This window comes from Caenorhabditis remanei, chromosome III (assembly GCF_010183535.1).
Source record: "Caenorhabditis remanei strain PX506 chromosome III, whole genome shotgun sequence".
NCBI lineage: Eukaryota > Metazoa > Nematoda > Chromadorea > Rhabditida > Rhabditidae > Caenorhabditis > Caenorhabditis remanei.
Window position 1 is genome coordinate 1,195,031 of NC_071330.1, and position 18,988 is coordinate 1,214,018.

The following is an 18,988-nucleotide window of genomic DNA, read 5'->3' on the forward strand; positions in this document are numbered from 1 at the left end:
GTCAGTTCTAGTGAAATTTCAGAAATACTGAGTTCTCTCTCTCAAAAAAAATTTAAAATACAAATCTCAGCTTCCCCGTCGTTGTTTTTCAGAAAATCTCACTATAATCTTCACTAACTCCAAAAAAAACATAAATACTCGTCATGAATACTGCATATCGAATACGAAAACAGTCCGGAGATCAAAATGAGAAGGAGATGAGAGGCTTGACCTACTTGGCCATCTGCCATCATTTTCACTTAAGACACCTCCAATGCTACATGACAGACAGGTGATGAACATGAGCGGAAAAACAGAATGACACCATGTGATGAAAATAAATAATATGTAGTAATAATAATAGAAGTTTTTGCAAAAAATAAAAGGGCATGTGACTGTGTGAGGTATTTTAAGAATGTTTATGGGGGACTCGCAATGTTTATGGGGGACTCTGAAAATAGCTTGAGGGTCACCTATTCCAGTACTTGGTAATCTGTCTTTAAATAACTATTTTTCTGGAAAAACGATAGAAATATTTTGATTTATTTTCTCAGCAGGGTCGTTATATCCGTACAATACGTAAGACAATCCGCAAATATCCGCAAAAACGTTTCTGGAGGTATGGGGAATTGAACCCCAGCCCTCTCCCATGCTAAGGGAGCGCTCTACCACTGAGCTATACCCCCGCATGTCAACTAGCACTCAAGGAGACATTAAGTGTGTGGGGTGGGAGAAAATGACTGAGTGAAAAGAGGCAGAGGAAGATGGAGATAGGTATCAACGTGTGTCGGGTACGGATGGCATTTATGAGTGTAATTTGCTTAAAACTCAATATTTCGAGCTGAAAAATATACGAAAATGTAGCTCTCGACGAGTACTCCATTTTGGTATATTTTTCAACTCACATCATTAAAATTAAAGTGAGTTACTTGTCATGACAGTGCCTGAGCGACATTTTTGACTATAATTCTGGCTCCGCCGCACTTCGCATCAGTCCATTTCGCAACCGTTTTATTTGTCACCAATAAGGATCCCAACTTCATTTTTCCTAGTTTCTACTTCTCCAGAAGCGGTTTGATTACGTTACGATTTGGTTACGGTATATTTTAAAGTGGCGAAACGTCGTAGTTGCGAATTGTCGCGAAACCATAATTCTCCTCTCTTTATGGGTATACTGTAATACTGTCGAGCAAGTGCGCTCTAATGATACTTGAGGTTACTGTGGGAATTGTGGGAATTTTGGTTCAAGTTTAGTGCGAGCTATGCTATTGCGCTCTACTGGTAAATGCGATAGGATTACGGTAGGTGTTGCAACATTGTTCAGGGAATACGATTAAAAGTACTTTATTGGTAAACAGTTCTTGAGGAAACTCGCTTGAATCAATTGCATACACTGATTTTAGCATTCCCAACTGCTTTCTTGAGCCCATTCCACTTCTTCACAAAGAACTCGACGACATCTTCTTCATGGAAATAAATCTGGTACGGGAAGTAGAAGCATTCCATTTCAGAAATCTTCGATTCCATTTTTCGAAGTCTCTTCCAGAACTCATCAAACTGTTCCAGACGGTAGTATCCTTCCAGTTCGTCTTCGATTTCAGCAGTCGACTGCCATTTGAGATTAGGGCGGTATCCACTCAGTCGATGGCAACGGTTGACGTATGAACGATAGCGTCCGAGACATTTCAGCAGTTTCTTTTCGTGCATTTCTTGGAACTGAAAATTATAGAGATGTGTATTATAGGCGTATTAAAGTTTATTTTTTCAGCCGCCGCTATTTCTGGCGTTGGTTTCGATAGGTTTTAGCATACTTGCAAACCGGGCCAAAACAGCCGACATGGGCTCAATATTATGGGATTAAAAATATACCAAAATGTATATCTCGACGAGTTCTATGCGCGTGACCTACTACGGGCCGGATGACTATTCGTTAATGTGCCGCGTGCCGCGGGCCGGGCTAGAATGGCTTTTTTGGCCATTTTTGCCGGCCCGCTTCACATTAACGAATAGCCATCCGGCCCGTAGTAGGTCACGGGCATAGAACTCGTCCAGATCAGCATTTTGGTATTTTTTTCAGCTCATAAAATTGAGTTTGGCGCGAGTTGCGCGCCGGCCCGTTTCGGCTCGTTTCGGCCCGGTTTGCAAGTATGGATTTTAGTGTTTTTCTACCAATATTTCTTGTATTCTATCGAAATTATTAAAGAATACAACAAAAACGATCGAAAATACGGTTAAAATTCGCGGTCTAAGTTGAATTTCTAGGCCACCGCGGTCTAAGTTGAATTTCTAGGCCACCGCATCAGTTTTCTTAGGCCATTTCACTGACCAAACTTTCTGGCGCTTGCTTTCAGCGGATAGTGCCCCAAATTAAAAAAAATATTTTCACCCGGTACGGTCCTAACTCACTTCTTTGCTCTCATCTTTCAAATGAGCTCTCCGTCTCTCCAATTCCTCTTTCTCTATTTTCTCTTCCTCATGTTTTGATACTAATTGAATATAAATCAAAAATTCAGATCTATCTTCTTTTCTAACACTATTCCAAAGTTTACGGAACTCAAGTCCCGCTTCGTAATGTTTGAGTTGGCGAGCAGGTGTAGTTTGTGGTGTCTGTAATATATTTGAATTGAAAAAAAAAACATTTAAAAACATGTTTCATAGTTAATTGGAATTATCATCAGAGCACTCAGTTTAGTAGCCGGGCCTTGAGATAAGGCCCGGCTGTTCGAGGCCCGGCCACTAAACAGATTGTACAGCGGTTCTCACTAAACTTATGGTGGACATGAAAATAGAACCGAGTAGAGCTCATCGAGGTCTACAATTTGACAGGTTGATCGACTCTTAATTGTCATTTTGAAGCGAGCTATCTCAAGGCCCGGATTCGGCCCGGTGACAACTATGCTAAATCAGGGACGTGCGGAACGGAATACAAAAATTCCCCAAAATTTTCTTCCGATTTCCGGGAAATTATGCGGAAAAACTTTGGTTCCGAAAAACTCCAACGTGGACAGTGCCAATACGTCAAGTATGTGTCAAAAGTTACAGAATTTTTAGTTTTCACTGCATATTTATTGATTTTGACTATGAAAATTTTGAAAGGAACTCTCACCTCTTGCTTATTGCTTGCTGAGGTAGTTACCGGCTCCACATCATCTGTTTTATCATCCAACATCCTGAAAAAGTCTCAAACTATTTAAAATATCACAATCTTTCGACTTCGAAACGCGCAATTCAACGAAATAAAAATGAAACCTGTGTCCTGCCACACAGAATCGATAAATGCCCCCCGGGATGACAATGTTGCAGCAGATGGTCCGGCTAGAGTGGAGTGTAAATAGAGGAGGGGTGATGTTAGGGAGGTCTTATTAGCACTCCACCTAGATTACAAATGCGCCCGGTTGCAAACAGAAGACAAGAAAAATGAAGATCTTTATTTGGAATGACACAAGAAATTTCATGAAAAATGACACACGAAGTATTTGATAATAGAGACAAATGAGACAGGGGAAATCACAGAGAAAGGGTAATAAACCAAATTAACAAGAGACTTCAAAAAGGTATCATCAGAAAATAAAAGTTTCCTCCTCAATGACGTTTGGAGGAAGAATCCATCCTCCCTCATCTGGATTGAATGGTGCACTCCTATCCGGATTCATAATCCACTGTCCAAAAAGCTTCTTCTCAATGCTGAGTACCACACAGTTCATAAAATCGAAACACTTCATGAAGTGGGCGAATTGGATGATCTCCTTCAACTCATCGATACTCTTTTCGCTGGCTTCTGGATAATCGATAACTGTAATTCGTCCTTCGCACTTTGACACTTTCTCATGCTTCTGGAGGTATCTGATGAGGAAGTCTCCAAGATCTCTTTTGAATGGAATCTTCACTAAAACATTTGCAATAGTGGTTTCCCAATCGGCATTCTGAAAATATTGATTGATTTCAATTGTTAATTGGTCGAATCAACTTACATTAGCCTCTAGAACTTTATGAATATTTCCAAGTTTCTTAATAATTGTCGCATCTCGGACAACAATTGGATCCTTTGAGTCATTGAACTCAAGATTAACCTCACAAGCCGACGGGGTCTCAGAGACAATACGGTCATGGAGACAACACTTAGAGTGATGTCCAGACATTCCCCGTTTTTTGTCATTCATGGGAGGTCGGGCGAACATCTGTATAGAAGGACGTAAGGAATCAAACGAAATGGTATTCGCGGAGGACGGGAGTTGGGATAAGTTAATCAAAGGCATCAGCGAAAAAATCATGCAAGAAGTGCTAAAAGGACTTCGGGAGACCGCTGACTATGGTAAAGAAATTCTGAGACACGAAAAGTGGAGAGAAGCAGAGAAAAGAGAACAGATCAAAAAGAATGTAAGTGAGCAGAAGCAGGAATGGGGCTGAAAAACAGGGTTACGGCAAACTTTGAAGGAAGAGGAAGCTGAAAAAACTCAAGAAACGCCGGAAAGATCAGAAGAAGAAGATCATAAAAATCAGGCATTTGTGCTACGGATACAAGAAATGGGAACACGGCTCAATCGAACTCTAACTTTTTTTCCTATCACGTACCCTTGAGGACGTAAATCAATAAATAAATAAATAAATGATGGGATTTGAGGGAGTACAAGAGAGTAGAAGACTGGAGATGAGACGAGAAGAATTAATGAGAGAATACACGTCTTCTGTCTCACGTTAACCGATTCGCGCGTATTCTTGGGTCTCGAGTAGAACGCCCAAGACAGTCCATCTGTCCATCTGCGTGGGTCCCTGGGAAACTATGGTATCGAGCGAGTAAGGTATGGAAGAATTGGCAATGATGAGTGGAAAAAGAACTGATCAGAACTTCCTAAAATAGAACTGGTAAGAATGGAAAGGTTCCTGGGTTGAGATGGAGTTACAGGTCGAAATATATATCACTAGAATGGAAATTTCGATTTCAAAACTGTACTTTGTGTGAACTGAACGATCTCGGGAAACAAAGTCACCTATTGCGTTTTTGTGGCTTCTCAGTGCAAAAATGAGAATTTTCAAGACTCACAAAATTAAAGTTTTTCTTATTTCTTTTTTAAAATGTTGTATGTGTATTTCCAATCGTGTAAATTGTATTGTTTATTTTGAAACTTTTGAAAATTTCAGACACGTTTTTTGTAGGTGCTTCGTTTTTTTAATGAAAATCTAAGAAACTGCATCAACATTTTCTGCAAACAAATTCTGAAATCAAACATTGCTAAAATCTTTTTTGCATGTGTACTCATACAGCATTTTAGAAGTTGATAGTAGACGTGTTGACCTTTCATTATCCGGATTTATTATTTCTTTACTTTTCGCTCTCGACGTCAAAATTCTGTTCATTCTTCATTTTCACATACTTTGTAAGTTTTCAATCCTCACCGCGGTAATTTCTTCAAAGCGCTGAGCGTCAGTACTTGATCAAACATTGATGTATTGTTGTATTTTCAGTATAGCTCTGTTTCAAATATTCATACCATAAGTTACCGATGAAAGGAATGCGTTGCCACATTATCATAGTTATTATGATTTTGGAGAGTTCTTTGGCAGTTGGAAATTCAAGTAAGTCTTTTGTCAACCGGGCCAAAACGGGCCGACACGGGCCTAACACCTCAGACTAAGTTTTTGTTGTGTTCATCGCCGGATAGAGTGAGGAGCGAGGGACAACAGAAGTTTGCTATTAGCGGCCCACCCCCTCTTACAACTGCGCCCCACCGCAAACGAGAGAGTATCGGTGAGAGACGCAGAATTTTTTCTCGCGCGAACAAATGTTTTTACCATGTTTGACCTATTTTCGATGTTTTTAAGAACAAATTACACAAATTTTTCGAAAAATAGTGAAAATAGGTCAAAAACTGTGAAAATAATTGTTGGCGCGAGAAAAAAATCTGCGTCTCTCGCCGATACTCTCTCGTTTGCGGCGGGGCGCAGTTGTAACGAATTTGCTCGGCTAATATGGTCTTTATTAGAAGACAGAATGTAGGGGGAATGTAATAAGGATGACGTGGATGAAGCGGGTTACAAGAATAGAAAATAGGAAAAGTCAGGGGATAGAATCTGAGGAAGGCAAAGAAAGATAGAAAGTAGCGCGTGGTGCCGCGCATCCTTTGTAGATCAAGACAGGCGGCTAGGTAGATCAAATATGCTAAAACGCGAGATTGTACGCTGCGAGCAAGTTAATATGAACATGTAATCTGGGAGATTACAGCAGTTTTAAAAGCAGAAAATATACCAAGACGTTAATCTCCGCAAGTTCTACGTCTGTGACTTATTACAGGTCGAAATTGGCTAGTTCCGTGAGCCGGGCTAGCAAAGCTTTTTTGGTAATATTTGCGTTTTTTCAATGTATTCCGGTTCGCGGTACGTAAACAAATAGTTATCCGGTCCGTAATAACTCAGAAACATAGAACTCGCGGAGATCTCCATTTTGCTATATTTTTCTGCTCATAATATTGAGTTTGAAGCGAGTTATGCACCGGCCCGCATCTGCCTATTTCGGCCCAATTGCCAAGCATGATTTTTAGTCTGCTAACAGTTTTTTTGTAGAGAAAACGACAAAATCAGGGATCTGATAAAAATTGACATGAAAAATTTATCCTGAGAAAAACCACATCGGCCTTTATTTTTAGAATCCAATCTAGAAGAGGTCTACGATAGACTCGCCACAATCACCCGTATCACAAATGCAATCGTTTTGCAAGCCGAAGGACTTCGAAGAAATTTGAATGTTCGAGACGTGATTGTGGAGACACTGGGTGTGAGTCCCAGAGCGTTTTCGTCACTTCTTGATATCGATTCGAATAAATTGAGTTCTGCGATGACTGATTTAATGAATAGAATAAAGCAATTAAACTATGACGTAAAGGAGAAGGAGTGGAAGGATTTGGCAGAAGCGGGAAAGTGGATACAAGGATTGAATGACACAAAAGAAGCTATTCAAAATCTTCGAGGCAAATTTGATGGAGGAATTGGAGAGAAACTGATTCACGGCTATTTTAATTTCATTTACGACAAACAGGAGGATGTTGAGACGGTTTGGAATATGACAACTGATGTACTCTTGAGTTGGAATACATTGAAGAAAACACATGGGACTGATCCAGATAAAGCGATGGCGATATGGCGGGGCGAGATGCAAAATATAAACTTGCTATTGTCAAAAGTAAATGATCTCAACACCTTGCTGAAGGATTTCAACTTGTTCACTCCGACAGTTTCCTTGGTTTCCGAAATTTTGGATGGTTTAAAGTTGTTCGACTCCTCACAGACATCAAATTTGGTCCCCATGAAGAGTATGCTTGAGCAAACTCACGGAATATGGAAGAATCCGTATGATTCGGAGAGAGTTGGTGGATCGTTTAATAGTTTTGTGAAGGAGGCTTTGGAAATATTCAAAACTATAATGTGGTCAGAGTGGAAATGGACAACTGGATTTCCGGATCGGAATATGTCAAAAGTGAAAGAGGACTTGGATAGTGATTGGTTTCGACAGAAAGTGGCAAATGGGAGTGGTGTCGAGGAGCTTCGAAAAGAACTTTCTGGATTCTTCAAGGTAAGATTAAACGGTCACAGGACGGTTTGAAATCATACATTTTTTACCTCGTTTCTACTTTCAGTTTGGAGAGCTTGTAGAAACAATTGAGAAAAGTTGGACATCATTTGAAACCGAGTTGAATGAATCTCCTGCAAGGGATGTATCTACTGCCATTGGGAAATTCGAAAACTATACGGGCGGTTGGAATGGAGAAGCACTGCTAAGAGATACTGAAGCAAACTTTAAAACATTCTTTTGCAACTTGGATTTTTCTAGTTCTCCATCGTTCAATGCTATCCGAGATGCTATGTCATTTTCCGGGATCAGGTTACAGAAATTAGTTGAGAAAATTTTACAAGAAGAACCGAAGAAAGCATTCATACAAGAATTGCAAATGATACAAGATAATAAGACGATTACTGCTGCGGAGGTTATGGATAAGCAGAATTTCAAGGCGATGCACATAATGATGGGGGATATAAAGGATCTTGAATGGAGTCTAAAAAATTTTGTCCGTTACCAGAATAATTTCTCGGAAAAATTCATAAACAAAAAGGATGAGGTTCTAAAAAATACAACGAACGGAATCGCTGAACTATTGAAGTCTGGAGAATGTATTGATACCTGGTTGATTGATACTCTCGAACTAACGGAGTTGAGAAAGATGATTGAATTTTTCAAACATGTTGAAAGTCTTCTAAATTTTCCAGACGCTTCTAACGTGCTGGATGTGATACAGAAGTTTGTAGAGATGAAAAATATGGTTTTAAAGGTGAGCTTACAAGGGAAAGTCATGAATTTAGTTTAGAGTTATGGACCGTGACTTATATCATTGGAAAACTGAAGTCACGCTAAATTCAAATATATGTTTAGTTTTTGCCATCGAGACCTGGTATTCGAGAAAAACGATGTCAAATTTTGGAATCATTTTTCAGAACTTTGACGTCGTTTTTTCTCAAATACCAGGTCTTGAGGGCAAAAACTAAATATACACTTGAACTCAGCGTCATTTCAGCTATTCAATGATACAGGCCATGTCCTATCCTATAACTCCAAACTGACTCCATGACCTTCTCTAGTTAGGATGAAGTACCATGAAACCTGTGACATGATTTATTTCATTTCAGGCAGAATCATTCTTTGAAGATATCAAATCAAGCAACGAGAGTCTTGTTTTCAAACTGGAAAATCCTGAAGAACTACTGATAGATCTCGGGAGAGGGATGAACGTGCTGAGGGATATAAAAGAAGCCTTTGTTATGAGAGACACCCTGATTGCCTCCACAAATTTCTCCGACGACTTGAATAAAGTAATCGAGGAAAGAGTGGAGGAGTGGAAGGATCGAAAGGCAATAATTAATAATTTGATTGAAGAACTTGAAAGTCTCGACAAGTTTTCTGCTGGTATAAGAAATGAAGAGGTCCTGGAAATGCGGGGGATACTGGATGAAGCGGCAAATACAGTTCATGGTTTCCCAGAAATCTTTCCAAGGGTTGCTGACGCAATGGCTGACGCAAAGACTGAAGTAATAAATTTGGACTTTGCTTCTCATAGAGCGGATCTGATAACTGCTTCAATCGGTTTTGAAAAGCTTCAGAAGTATCTCGATGAGATTTTCAAACCGGAAGCCAGGTGAGTTTTGTACTGGTCCGCAAACGCAAAACTTTAGAAAATGTTAAAAATGAACACTGGTTTCAGAGAGGAGTCTTATTACCTAGTTCCGATTTCCATTTGCATCGGAATATTTTTTCTCATTCTCATATGTTTTGTCGTGATGTTCGGGTTGACTGAAACTGGTCATAAGCTTATTAAAAACTGGTATTTGTCTCATTTCGCAAAACCTGAAGATTTCGAGAAACGGTGGAGGTATTCGGTGGGTTTGCAGATTCTTCTGCGAAAATAAGAAAGAAAAAAATTTCAGTATTTTTTGGATGGAAAAAATGAGAAGAACTCGTTGATTAAGGCTGTGCATAGTAATAACACCTGTAAAGCAAAAGATGCTGTGATGGATGGAGCATATATTAATGCGTATGACGGTGAGTATGAGTAAGTGCGCTCTGTTGACGAGTCAAATGTAGAACTGACGCTTCGCTGCTCAAAAAAGTTGTGTCTTAGCGAGCCCGTCTCGCGGTGCTGTGATTCAAGCTCTCAAAAATTTAGACTCTATGAGATAGAGGCACTGGATCTGGATGTAAGCATTGATATCGAATGCGCTCCACTAGACATTGGCGGCAAATTCAAATTTTCTTTTTTTTCAATTTGACGTTAGGCGTGGCATTCAGAAACGCAGCTCCAAAAAAAAACCAGTTTTCCCGCAGTTTTGGTCAGATTTTCGACTGTCTCGCGTTTTTTTCGAGATCAATTCTATTTAAAATTCTTAAAATTTTCAAATAAAACATTGTTTTGTTTGAATTTCGCGCTAAAACTTTCGCTGATTTCTGCGGAGCGCGGTTGATTTGAGTACTCACTTCCAAACCACTTTTAGAGATTTAGAGAAGCAGGCACTCTAGCTTCTCTGCTCCCAAGATTGTCAATAGAGCACACTTGCACATACCACCCGTTTTTGCAGTTAATGGAGACACTCCTCTCCACGTGGCAACTAAATGTGGCTACCAAGAACTTGTGGAAATGCTCATCAAGAATGGAGCAGACCGTACCTGTCTGAACGCTCAAAATAAGACACCGGAGCAAATGATGAATAGTGTGCATTCGGAGATTGAGAAAATTTATAAGAAGTACAGAAAAAAGACATTCCGACCTCGGTTGCCTCAAGAGTTCCCGCCGGTTTTGTTTCGTATTCATATCGATAAAAGCGTGGATTATGTGGATACTGGAGCGGCGAAGCAATTCAGAAAAAGATTCCAGCCTATTGTAAGTTTTTAGACAGAAATTAATTAAAGTGATACCTTGTTAATTCCAGACCACCAGCACAGTCCGTTCCATTACAACCCATTGGATCGTAAGAACTGACAACGACGGAATACTGGAAATTGATACAATTCAAATGGTTTACTGGATTACTAGCGGAGTGATAATAGTGAAACACTCATGGCTAGAAGATTGTGTGAACACTGAAAAGCTTATGAAGAAAGATTGTGATTACTTGGTGGAGAAGGTCAAGTACAACGGTGTTGTCTATGATACAGTAATACCATGGGCCCGTGCGATGGCTAAAGGAGAAATGCCGTATTTGATTGGTGTCTTAGTGTGTATTTTCATTCCTCAGCACGCAGATTGTGAGTTTTTTTTTAACAAGTCTTGATGTTATAATCGCCCAACATTTTCAGCATACTTGTAAACCGGGACCGGCGCGTAACTCGCTTTAAACTCAATATTATGCTCGAAAAATATACCAAAATGTAGATCTCGACGAGTTCTATCTCCGTTATCGTGCCGCGGGCCGGTAAAGAGTGCCAAAAAACGCGGAAATGGCCAAAAAAAGGCATTCTAGGCCGCCCCGCGGCACAATAGCGAATAGCTATCCGGCCCGTAGTGGGAACTCGTCGAGATCTACATTTTGGTATAGTTTTCAGTTCATAATATTGAGTTTAAAGCGAGTTACGCGCCGGCCCGTGCCGTCCCGGTTTGCAAGTATGATTTTCAGTGAATGTTATATTGAAAATGATCCGTGTCCATGGTGGAATGTTCTGTATGCCAAACGATCTCCCCGACAAATCGTGCTTCGAAGCAGGAATCCACCCGTATCTTCATGCTCACTTAGGACCTGTTTTCATCCTTCACGACGCGAAAGTCAATGTGGACGTGTACAGAGCGGATCCGGAGATTTACACGTTGTTCACTGATGTGGAGTTTGCTGTTTTTATGCTGATGAGAGGAATCAATGTGGATACGAGAGGCGATCCAATTTCTATTGTCAGAAGATATGATTTTTTGAATACCATATAATCACATTCATTGGTTTTTGAGTAAAAAAGAGACTGAGAAGTAAGAGTGCATGTTTCAAAAAGGGATACTGTAATCATGTTGAGATAGTGCGATCTAATAATAAACAGCAATCCTTGCGGTTATTGTGGGAATTGTGGGAATTTCGGTAAGAGTTTAATGCGAGCTATGCTAGTTGCTTTCTTGAACCCGTTCCACAGGACGTGCTTTCCGAAATGAAAGGGACGCCATGCCTCATGAGTCACCATATACCAGAGTTGTGGGGAAGTAAAATTTCTAATCCGGAAGTCGGAAGTCGGAACCCGGAATTGAAAAAAACGCCCGGAAGTCGGAAGTTGGAAGTCGGAAGCCGGAAGTAGATTTTTTGGCAAAATATTCCAAATTCCAAGAGAAAAATCTTAAAACTCGCTAAAATCATTGGAAAATTGGTTTTTGGCTGTAGCAAAGCCAATTTTCTATCCTATTTGGCCAAGTTTTCATGTATTTCTGCGAAATGTATTCTTCCTAAATTTCACAGGGTTGGAATGACGGAAGTCAGAAGTAAAACTCTTTATCCGGAAGTGGGAAGTTGGAAGTCGGAAGTCGGAATTCCGCACAACTCTGCCATATACGTTTGGTGCTCCTTACGTAACCCTCCTCTAAAACTTTCCATGTATTGACGTAGCTCCTGTGTGCCACTGATAAGACCTACTATTTACCCTTTTCTCCCGACCACTCGTGATCGGTTCCCTTATCATGTTATAAATGATGATTTTGTATTGATTTCATCTATGAGCCCAAAAACCTTTCATTACACGGCCTATTTTTTTTTGAAAATTCAATCTTTTTTCAGCGAATAATGTCTCTGACTCCAGCCTTGAATATATACGAGTCGACATTTGCTCAATCGGACACAACTGACACGATTCTGGAGGTGGAGGGAAAGAAAATGCATGTTAATAAAGCGGTAATATCCGCTCCGAATAATAAAAAAGTTTTATTTTATTTTCAGTTTCTCTCATTCCACTCTGACTTCTTCAAGAGGCTTTTCAATGCAGATTTCAAGGAAAAATCGATGCCAGAAATCTCAATTAAAGATGTCAAATTCGAAGAGTTTGCCACACTTTTGAGTCTTCTCTACCCTTATCCAATCAAACCAAAAGGTACAATATTTAAATCGTCCAACTGAAAAAACCTCATTTTTCAGAAGAAAACGTCGAAAAACTTCTTGAACTTGCCGATCGATTCTTGCTCCCTGCCGCAAAATGTCATTTGGAATATTTCATATGTTCTACTAATTTCAGTGCCAACAAGAAACTCGAATTGGCTGGAACACATGGGCTAGATAATCTTCTTTCCCATGCTCTGAACCTGTATAAAACAAAAGAGCAACTCGTTCCCATGGAACGATTTTTGGGATTTCCAGCGACTGTGAAAGCGAAAATTTTGGATCGTCTAATCGATTTGAATATTAGTAGTAATAGTAGTAATTATTATCAGACAAATCACCAGCGTGATGAATTCGGTCGTAGATTCAGTTCTGCTGGTAGATTCCGCCAGTTCTAATTCGGGCAATTCTAATCTGTACCTTAAAATATCTCTATCTTCACTTTAAAACACTTTCTTTCCTCTCATCATACCAAACCCATCCTTCATGACTCACTCAATAAATTAGTTTCCCAGATGCCCTAACAGATGATGAACGCACCGCGCGTTCCACTCGAGACCCAACTAGAGGATTCGCGCGAATCGATTGACGTATGACAGAAGACGTGTATTCTCTCATTCATTCCTCTCTTCTCATCTCCTGTCTTTCACCCTCTTGTACTCCTTCCCAACCTATCATGTCTGGACATCACTCTAACTAGGGAATGGTCAGGACTGACTTTGGAGTTCAGCAACGAGACCTAGCAGAATCGAAAGACAATCGAATTCTGATGGGAAATCAGTTTTCAAAAATTGCTGACGACCTTCCAGAATCCAGATATCCTTGTCTGAAAATGCAAATTTAATACATGTGATTTACTCGATTTTCAACCCAAATTTAGCTGTGTTTCGCCCCAAATATCACGGCACCTGAACATGCATCTCGGCCAGCGATCCGTGGTCGAGAGGTGAGCGCGTCTGTCTATGAAACACGCTATGCGGGTTCGACCCCTGCTTTTTCAAACTTTTTTTTGTTTTTTTTTATTTCGGCGTTTTTTTCTTTTTGAGCCGTTTTTAAATTGAATCGACCAGAAACTGCGAACGGTTTTGAATAACACTAATTGCTTTGATACTTAAGCTAACTAGAAGTGACGGCTGGGGAGATCAACTTTCAGAATGTTCTCTATGGAAAGGAGGCTATAAAACATGGGCGATATGTAGTTTCTGGTCGATTCAATTTAAAAACGGCTCAAAAAGAAAAAAACGCCAAAATAAAAAAAAAACAAAAACAAAATTCGGCAAGCGGGGGTCGAACCTGCATAGCGTGCTTCAAAGGCAGACGCGCTCACCTCTCGACCACGGATCGCTGGCCGAGATGCATGTTCAGGTGCCGTGATATTTGGGGCGAAACACAGCTAAATTTGGGTTGAAAATCGAGTAAATCACATGTATTAAATTTGCATTTTCAGACAAGGATATCTGGATTCTGGAGGGTCGTCAGCAGTTTTTGAAAACTGATTTCCCATCAGAATTCGATTATCTATCGATTCTGCTAGGTCTCGTTGCTGAACTCCAAAGTCAGTCCTGACCATTCCCTAGTAAGTGTTGTCTCCATGACCGTATTGTCTCTGAGACCCTGTCGGCTTGTGAGGTTAATCTTGAGTTCAATGACTCAAAGGAACCAATTGTTGTCCGAGATGCGACAATTATCAAGAAACTTGGAAATATTCATAAAGTTCTAGAGGCTAATGTAAGTTGATTCGACCAATTGAAATCAATCAATATTTTCAGAATGCCGACTGGGAAACCACTATTGCAAATGTTTTAGTGAAGATTCCATTCAGAAGAGATCTGGGAGACTTCCTCATCAGATACCTCCAGAAGCATGAGAGAGTGTCAAAGTGCGAAGGACGAATTACAGTTGTCGATTATCCAGAAGCCAGCGAAAAGAGTATCGATGAGTTGAAAGAGATCATCCAATTCGCCCACTTCATGAAGTGTTTCGATTTTATGAACTGTGTGGTACTCAGCATTGAGAAGAAGCTTTTTGGACAGTGGTGTAAGAATCCGGATAGGAGTGCACCATTCAATCCAGATGAGGGAGGATGGATTCTTCCACCAAACGTCATCGAGGAGGAAACTTTTATTTTCTGATTCATCCCTTTTTGAAGTCTCTTGTTTATTTCGTTGATTACTCTTTTTCTGTGATATCCCCCTTGACCTGTCTCCATTATCAAATATTTCGTGTGTCATTTTTTTGTGAAACTTCTTGTGTCATTCCATATAAAGATCTTCATGAGTATTCTCTTTCGTTTGCAATGGGGCGCATTTGTAATCTAGGTTCAGTGCCAATACACATCCCTTACATGCAGTGTACCACTCCTCTATTTACGGACCATCTGCCACAGCTTTGTCTTCCCCAGGCATTTTTCGATTCTGTGTGACCTGACACAGGTTTTTATTTCGTTGAATTTCGTGTTTCCGAAGTTGAAAGATTGTGTCGATTGTTATATTTTTGATAGTTTCAAACTGTTTCAGTATGTTGGATAATAAATCAGATGATGTGGAGCCTATAACTACCTCACTGAATAATGAGCAAGGGGTAAGAGTTTATTTCACGTTTTCCATAGTCAAAATCAATAAATATATCCCTGGGAAACTATGGTATCGAGCGAGTAAGGGATGTGCTAATTGGCTATGATGAGAGGAAATGCGTAGGGAAAACAAAGATTTTTGAAGTCGAGATAGCGACATTTTAAAGAACAGGTGAAAACTTCCTGAAATAGAACTGGCCCCAAATCGAAACCGCCCGTTACAAAATTGATGCTAGATTTGACGAGTCTGCCTTGTACCAGTTCTGATTCGGGAGGTTCTATTTTGGGAGTTCTGATAGGTGGCAGTTAGTCAATGCAAAACAGCTAGCAAATCTTATTTTTGCCTTTTAAGTCACGGCCAATGCTATCAAAATCGAATCGTTTACGAGTCACCTGACACGCTGAGTTTTCACGTCAAACTCACTATCAGAAGTTGAAGGTTTTCAAACCAAATACATAAATGGTTTTTTTAAACTTTTGTCTTGTCCTCGTGAACTACACAGTGGGATCTTTTTTCAAGCGCCCGTAAAAAGATACAAGCTAAAGTTGTGTTAAGTTTGGAGTCCACTTTTATAAAAATAGTTTATGAATTTCGCAAACAAAAACAAAATTATGTCAAAAATAAGTAGGTGAGATCATTCAACAAAATATGGGCATATCAACATTAAGCAAAATAAATAATAATTAAATCACACCTCCTCCACCGCAACTATTTTCGAAACTTCATGATTCTCCAGTTTCGGAACAACAACAACTCTCGGCGACAAATAGACATGAAGTTGTGGTATTTGATCTACCAATGACTGATTGATTACTGAGAATCTGGCATAGTTGTCGATTCCACAGAACACTCCATAACGGTCGTTGTCACCGAAGACTAGGTAGTACTCGACTAAGTCTTTCTCTTGGATATCTTTGTCACTGGAAAAAGAAATGGTTGGGACATCCGGACAGACAGATATTTGGATGAACTGAAGGTAAAGGACGGTATTTACATCTTTGCACCAAGAGTAGTGAAATTCCGGACATCCAGGCAGACAGACACACATACAGACAAACTGAAAGTTCGAAATGCAAAATTGTCAGGTTTCATACATAAATGTGGGCATTCGGGTTTTTGGACACACAGACAGGCAAACATTTATAAACGTCAAAAACGACATCAGTAAGAAAAAAGGCCCAGAAGGAATAGAATATTCTGGTTTCCCGGACAAAGGGACGACAGACAAATAGACAGACAAACAGACACACATCCGGACAGAGAGACTGTTAGCATGATTACGACGTCATGCACATGTATGACAAGTTGATAGCATTTTTATTACAAAAACGTCGGCAGCCGGACACTCGGAAATTCGAACAGACAGATAATTGGAAATATAGACAGCTGGATAAGGATGTCCAAGACAGGCTAGTGACGGGATGACTAATATTGTACTCACGCCTCCTCAAATATCCTGCCATCCAATCCCTGAACTCTGATATCTCCCAACAACCTCTCTGTCCTCAACGGGCGGGTTACACTTGTCACCTCCAGCCATTCGAATGTCACTGGGAACCCACCCCGCACCCATTTCTGAAACAATCTCTGTGTCTCTGTGTGTCCGGATGTCGATTACCTGGACAAGTGAGTTGAAAGATCCCTCATCTCTGATATTGTTCAAGTGGATTTGTCTGCAAAGGACACCCTCCAAATACTCATGACCAATACCGTCATAACCGGTTAGTTTGCAAGTGGATAGCGGGTTGGAGAACTGAAATAGGAACCATGATTGAGAAAAAAGAATAGAATTCCAGCCAAAAAAACCTGTCGATGGGTCAAAATCTTGTCCCAATGGTCAGACATTAGCCAGAAGTTGACAGCTCCCTCTACAATGATGTCTAGCCAAGCAGGGATGGCAGTTGTTGGGCGGTCTGAAAAATGATATCTGAATGTAAGGGTGTCCGGGTGTCCGGATGTCCGGATGTCCGGGTGTGACTTACTGTACTTATCAGAGAAACTGAAATTGGTGACTTCTAGACTTGTAGGTAGTTTTCCATTGTAGTCGCCCTGTAATTTTTGATTGACGTTTTGAAACCGAGACATTTGGCAACTTTGACATTTTGAAATCAGCAATTTTGAAACCATGAAATTTCGTTTAGAGCCAAAAGGTCAAAGAGTCTGGTTTCGAAAGGTCAAGGTTTCCAAATGTCACGGTTTCAAAACGTCTTGGTTTCGAAGTGTCCCCTTTTTTGGTATAGATCAGTGACGCGTACTTGCATACTCACTTAGTAGGGCCTGAGACGCTACTCAGTGAATATCACATCTACAACTCGGGCAAATGATACAGAGGTTACACAACAGATTGCGCTACACGTACTTGACCTGTATGTGGGTTACGGTAGAAACTGTCATGGTGTCAATGTGTTTGCTCAATTGTAGTAAACGGTGCGCAGACTGGAATAGGTATTCCTGACGCACGCGACGCGACCGCAGCGCCTAGCCCAGGGAACGTAAAACATGCAAACCCCGTCGCGAGTTTCTACTGCTGCAAACGCGCTCCATAGTCAACTGCTCTGAACCAGAGTTGATAGCGGAAGGCGGAAGGCGGAAGGCGGAAGGCGGAAACACGCTTAACCTGGCACTAATGATCACGTTTCAAAACCCACGTTTTCAAAAATTTCTTACCCATACACTCACCCTAATATCCAAAGTACGAATCCTGGTCCCTATCAACCATCCTTGAAAGCAATCATCGGCCATCTCTCTGAACTCTCTCTTCTTGAAAATCTTATCCCTCACTTCCACTTCTCCATGCTTCTCCACAAATCGAACATCCTTATCCATTCGAATGAATTGGAATGAGTTTTGAGTGTCTTCATCGAAAAATACAAAGATTTCTTCACTTTTCGAACTGAAACGGAAAGGGGAGAACTGGAGACAGTAGATTTCAGTGGGCACTGATTTGACGACGGCGTAGTTTGATTTCGAGGTGAGGGACATGGCGGCTCTGGAAGAAGGTGTAAATTGTCGTAAGATGTGGTGTATTGTAACTGCGCGTAGAATTAAATGCATTGGTCGCAAACACCAAAATGCAAACTGTTGCTGATGAAGCAGACTAGTAAGCTAGCTTTGTCACAGCAGTGCGAGGCGTAAGGTCGAGGAAATTCGCTTCATTGCACAACGGTTTGCACGGTGCCAAAAAAGATTGGGCTGAACGCCACATTTGAACGTAGTATTTGTTTGTCGTACAATTCAATAAAAACCGCGACGCGCACGCAACGCGACTCGGAAAAAATGTAAATCTTTTCGTTGCGGACCTTACGCCTCGCACTCCTGTGCTTTGAGGAAAAAAGCAAAAACGCTCTAGGGTGATTAAATGTGCTCTAATGGACAACAGTAAAATAAGCACAGAAACCATACCTACTCCCCATAGAAATGAACACTAGAGAAAAGTAGGCGGAGTCTATTTTGCAACTTTGCCGCGTTAGTTTTTTCTTATCAGCCCTACTTAACCTTTTCCAGTTTCACTTTACCGATATGACCTTTTTATCATAATTTCCACTATGCGGCAAATCTGCTTATCAAGGCTCCGCCCACTTTTCAGAACTATGCACCTACGCTCCACCGAACTCACTTCTCCTTCGGCGTCAAATATTCGATGACTTGTCTCTGCACCTTCTCTTCTAATGAATTCCATGACGCCTTCTTTTTATCAGATGAGAACACGAAGAATGACTTGAAACAGAATACGGACATCTTCTGATAGAGTTGATTGAATTTCCAGAAGGAGGGAAGTTTTCGTAAGTGCGAGTTGCTATGGGTTACCAACGCGAAACAGCTGTTGGGAGTCTTTTGAA

At 40.6% G+C, this 18,988-nt stretch overlaps 4 protein-coding genes across 4 annotated transcripts; 1 reads left to right on the forward strand and 3 right to left on the reverse strand.

The window, feature by feature from the left end:
* Positions 1–1,359: 1,359 nt before the first annotated feature.
* Positions 1,360–3,148, reverse strand: GCK72_008373 (uncharacterized protein; the record flags this gene model as incomplete). The annotated part of the gene is made up of 3 exons (XM_003104840.2): positions 1,360–1,695; positions 2,386–2,586; positions 3,086–3,148. 3 exons carry the CDS (start codon positions 3,146–3,148, stop codon positions 1,360–1,362), a joined length of 600 nt encoding a protein of 199 aa, XP_003104888.2.
* Positions 3,149–3,539: 391 nt separating this feature from the next.
* Positions 3,540–4,157, reverse strand: GCK72_008374 (uncharacterized protein; the record flags this gene model as incomplete). Its single annotated transcript, XM_003104849.2, has 2 exons — positions 3,540–3,902; positions 3,951–4,157. The coding sequence occupies 2 exons, from the start codon at positions 4,155–4,157 to the stop codon at positions 3,540–3,542; spliced, it is 570 nt and encodes a 189-aa protein (XP_003104897.2).
* A 1,323-nt stretch (positions 4,158–5,480) lies between these two features.
* Positions 5,481–11,432, forward strand: GCK72_008375 (uncharacterized protein; the record flags this gene model as incomplete). Its single annotated transcript, XM_053726791.1, has 9 exons — positions 5,481–5,553; positions 6,621–7,543; positions 7,608–8,297; positions 8,653–9,158; positions 9,225–9,399; positions 9,448–9,562; positions 10,096–10,397; positions 10,447–10,762; positions 11,131–11,432. 9 exons carry the CDS (start codon positions 5,481–5,483, stop codon positions 11,430–11,432), a joined length of 3,402 nt encoding a protein of 1,133 aa, XP_053586368.1.
* Positions 11,433–15,837: 4,405 nt separating this feature from the next.
* On the reverse strand, positions 15,838–18,887 carry GCK72_008376 (uncharacterized protein; the record flags this gene model as incomplete). Its single annotated transcript, XM_003104975.2, has 7 exons — positions 15,838–16,069; positions 16,591–16,724; positions 16,768–16,902; positions 16,956–17,062; positions 17,132–17,198; positions 17,829–18,138; positions 18,766–18,887. The coding sequence occupies 7 exons, from the start codon at positions 18,885–18,887 to the stop codon at positions 15,838–15,840; spliced, it is 1,107 nt and encodes a 368-aa protein (XP_003105023.2).
* Positions 18,888–18,988: the final 101 nt, after the last annotated feature.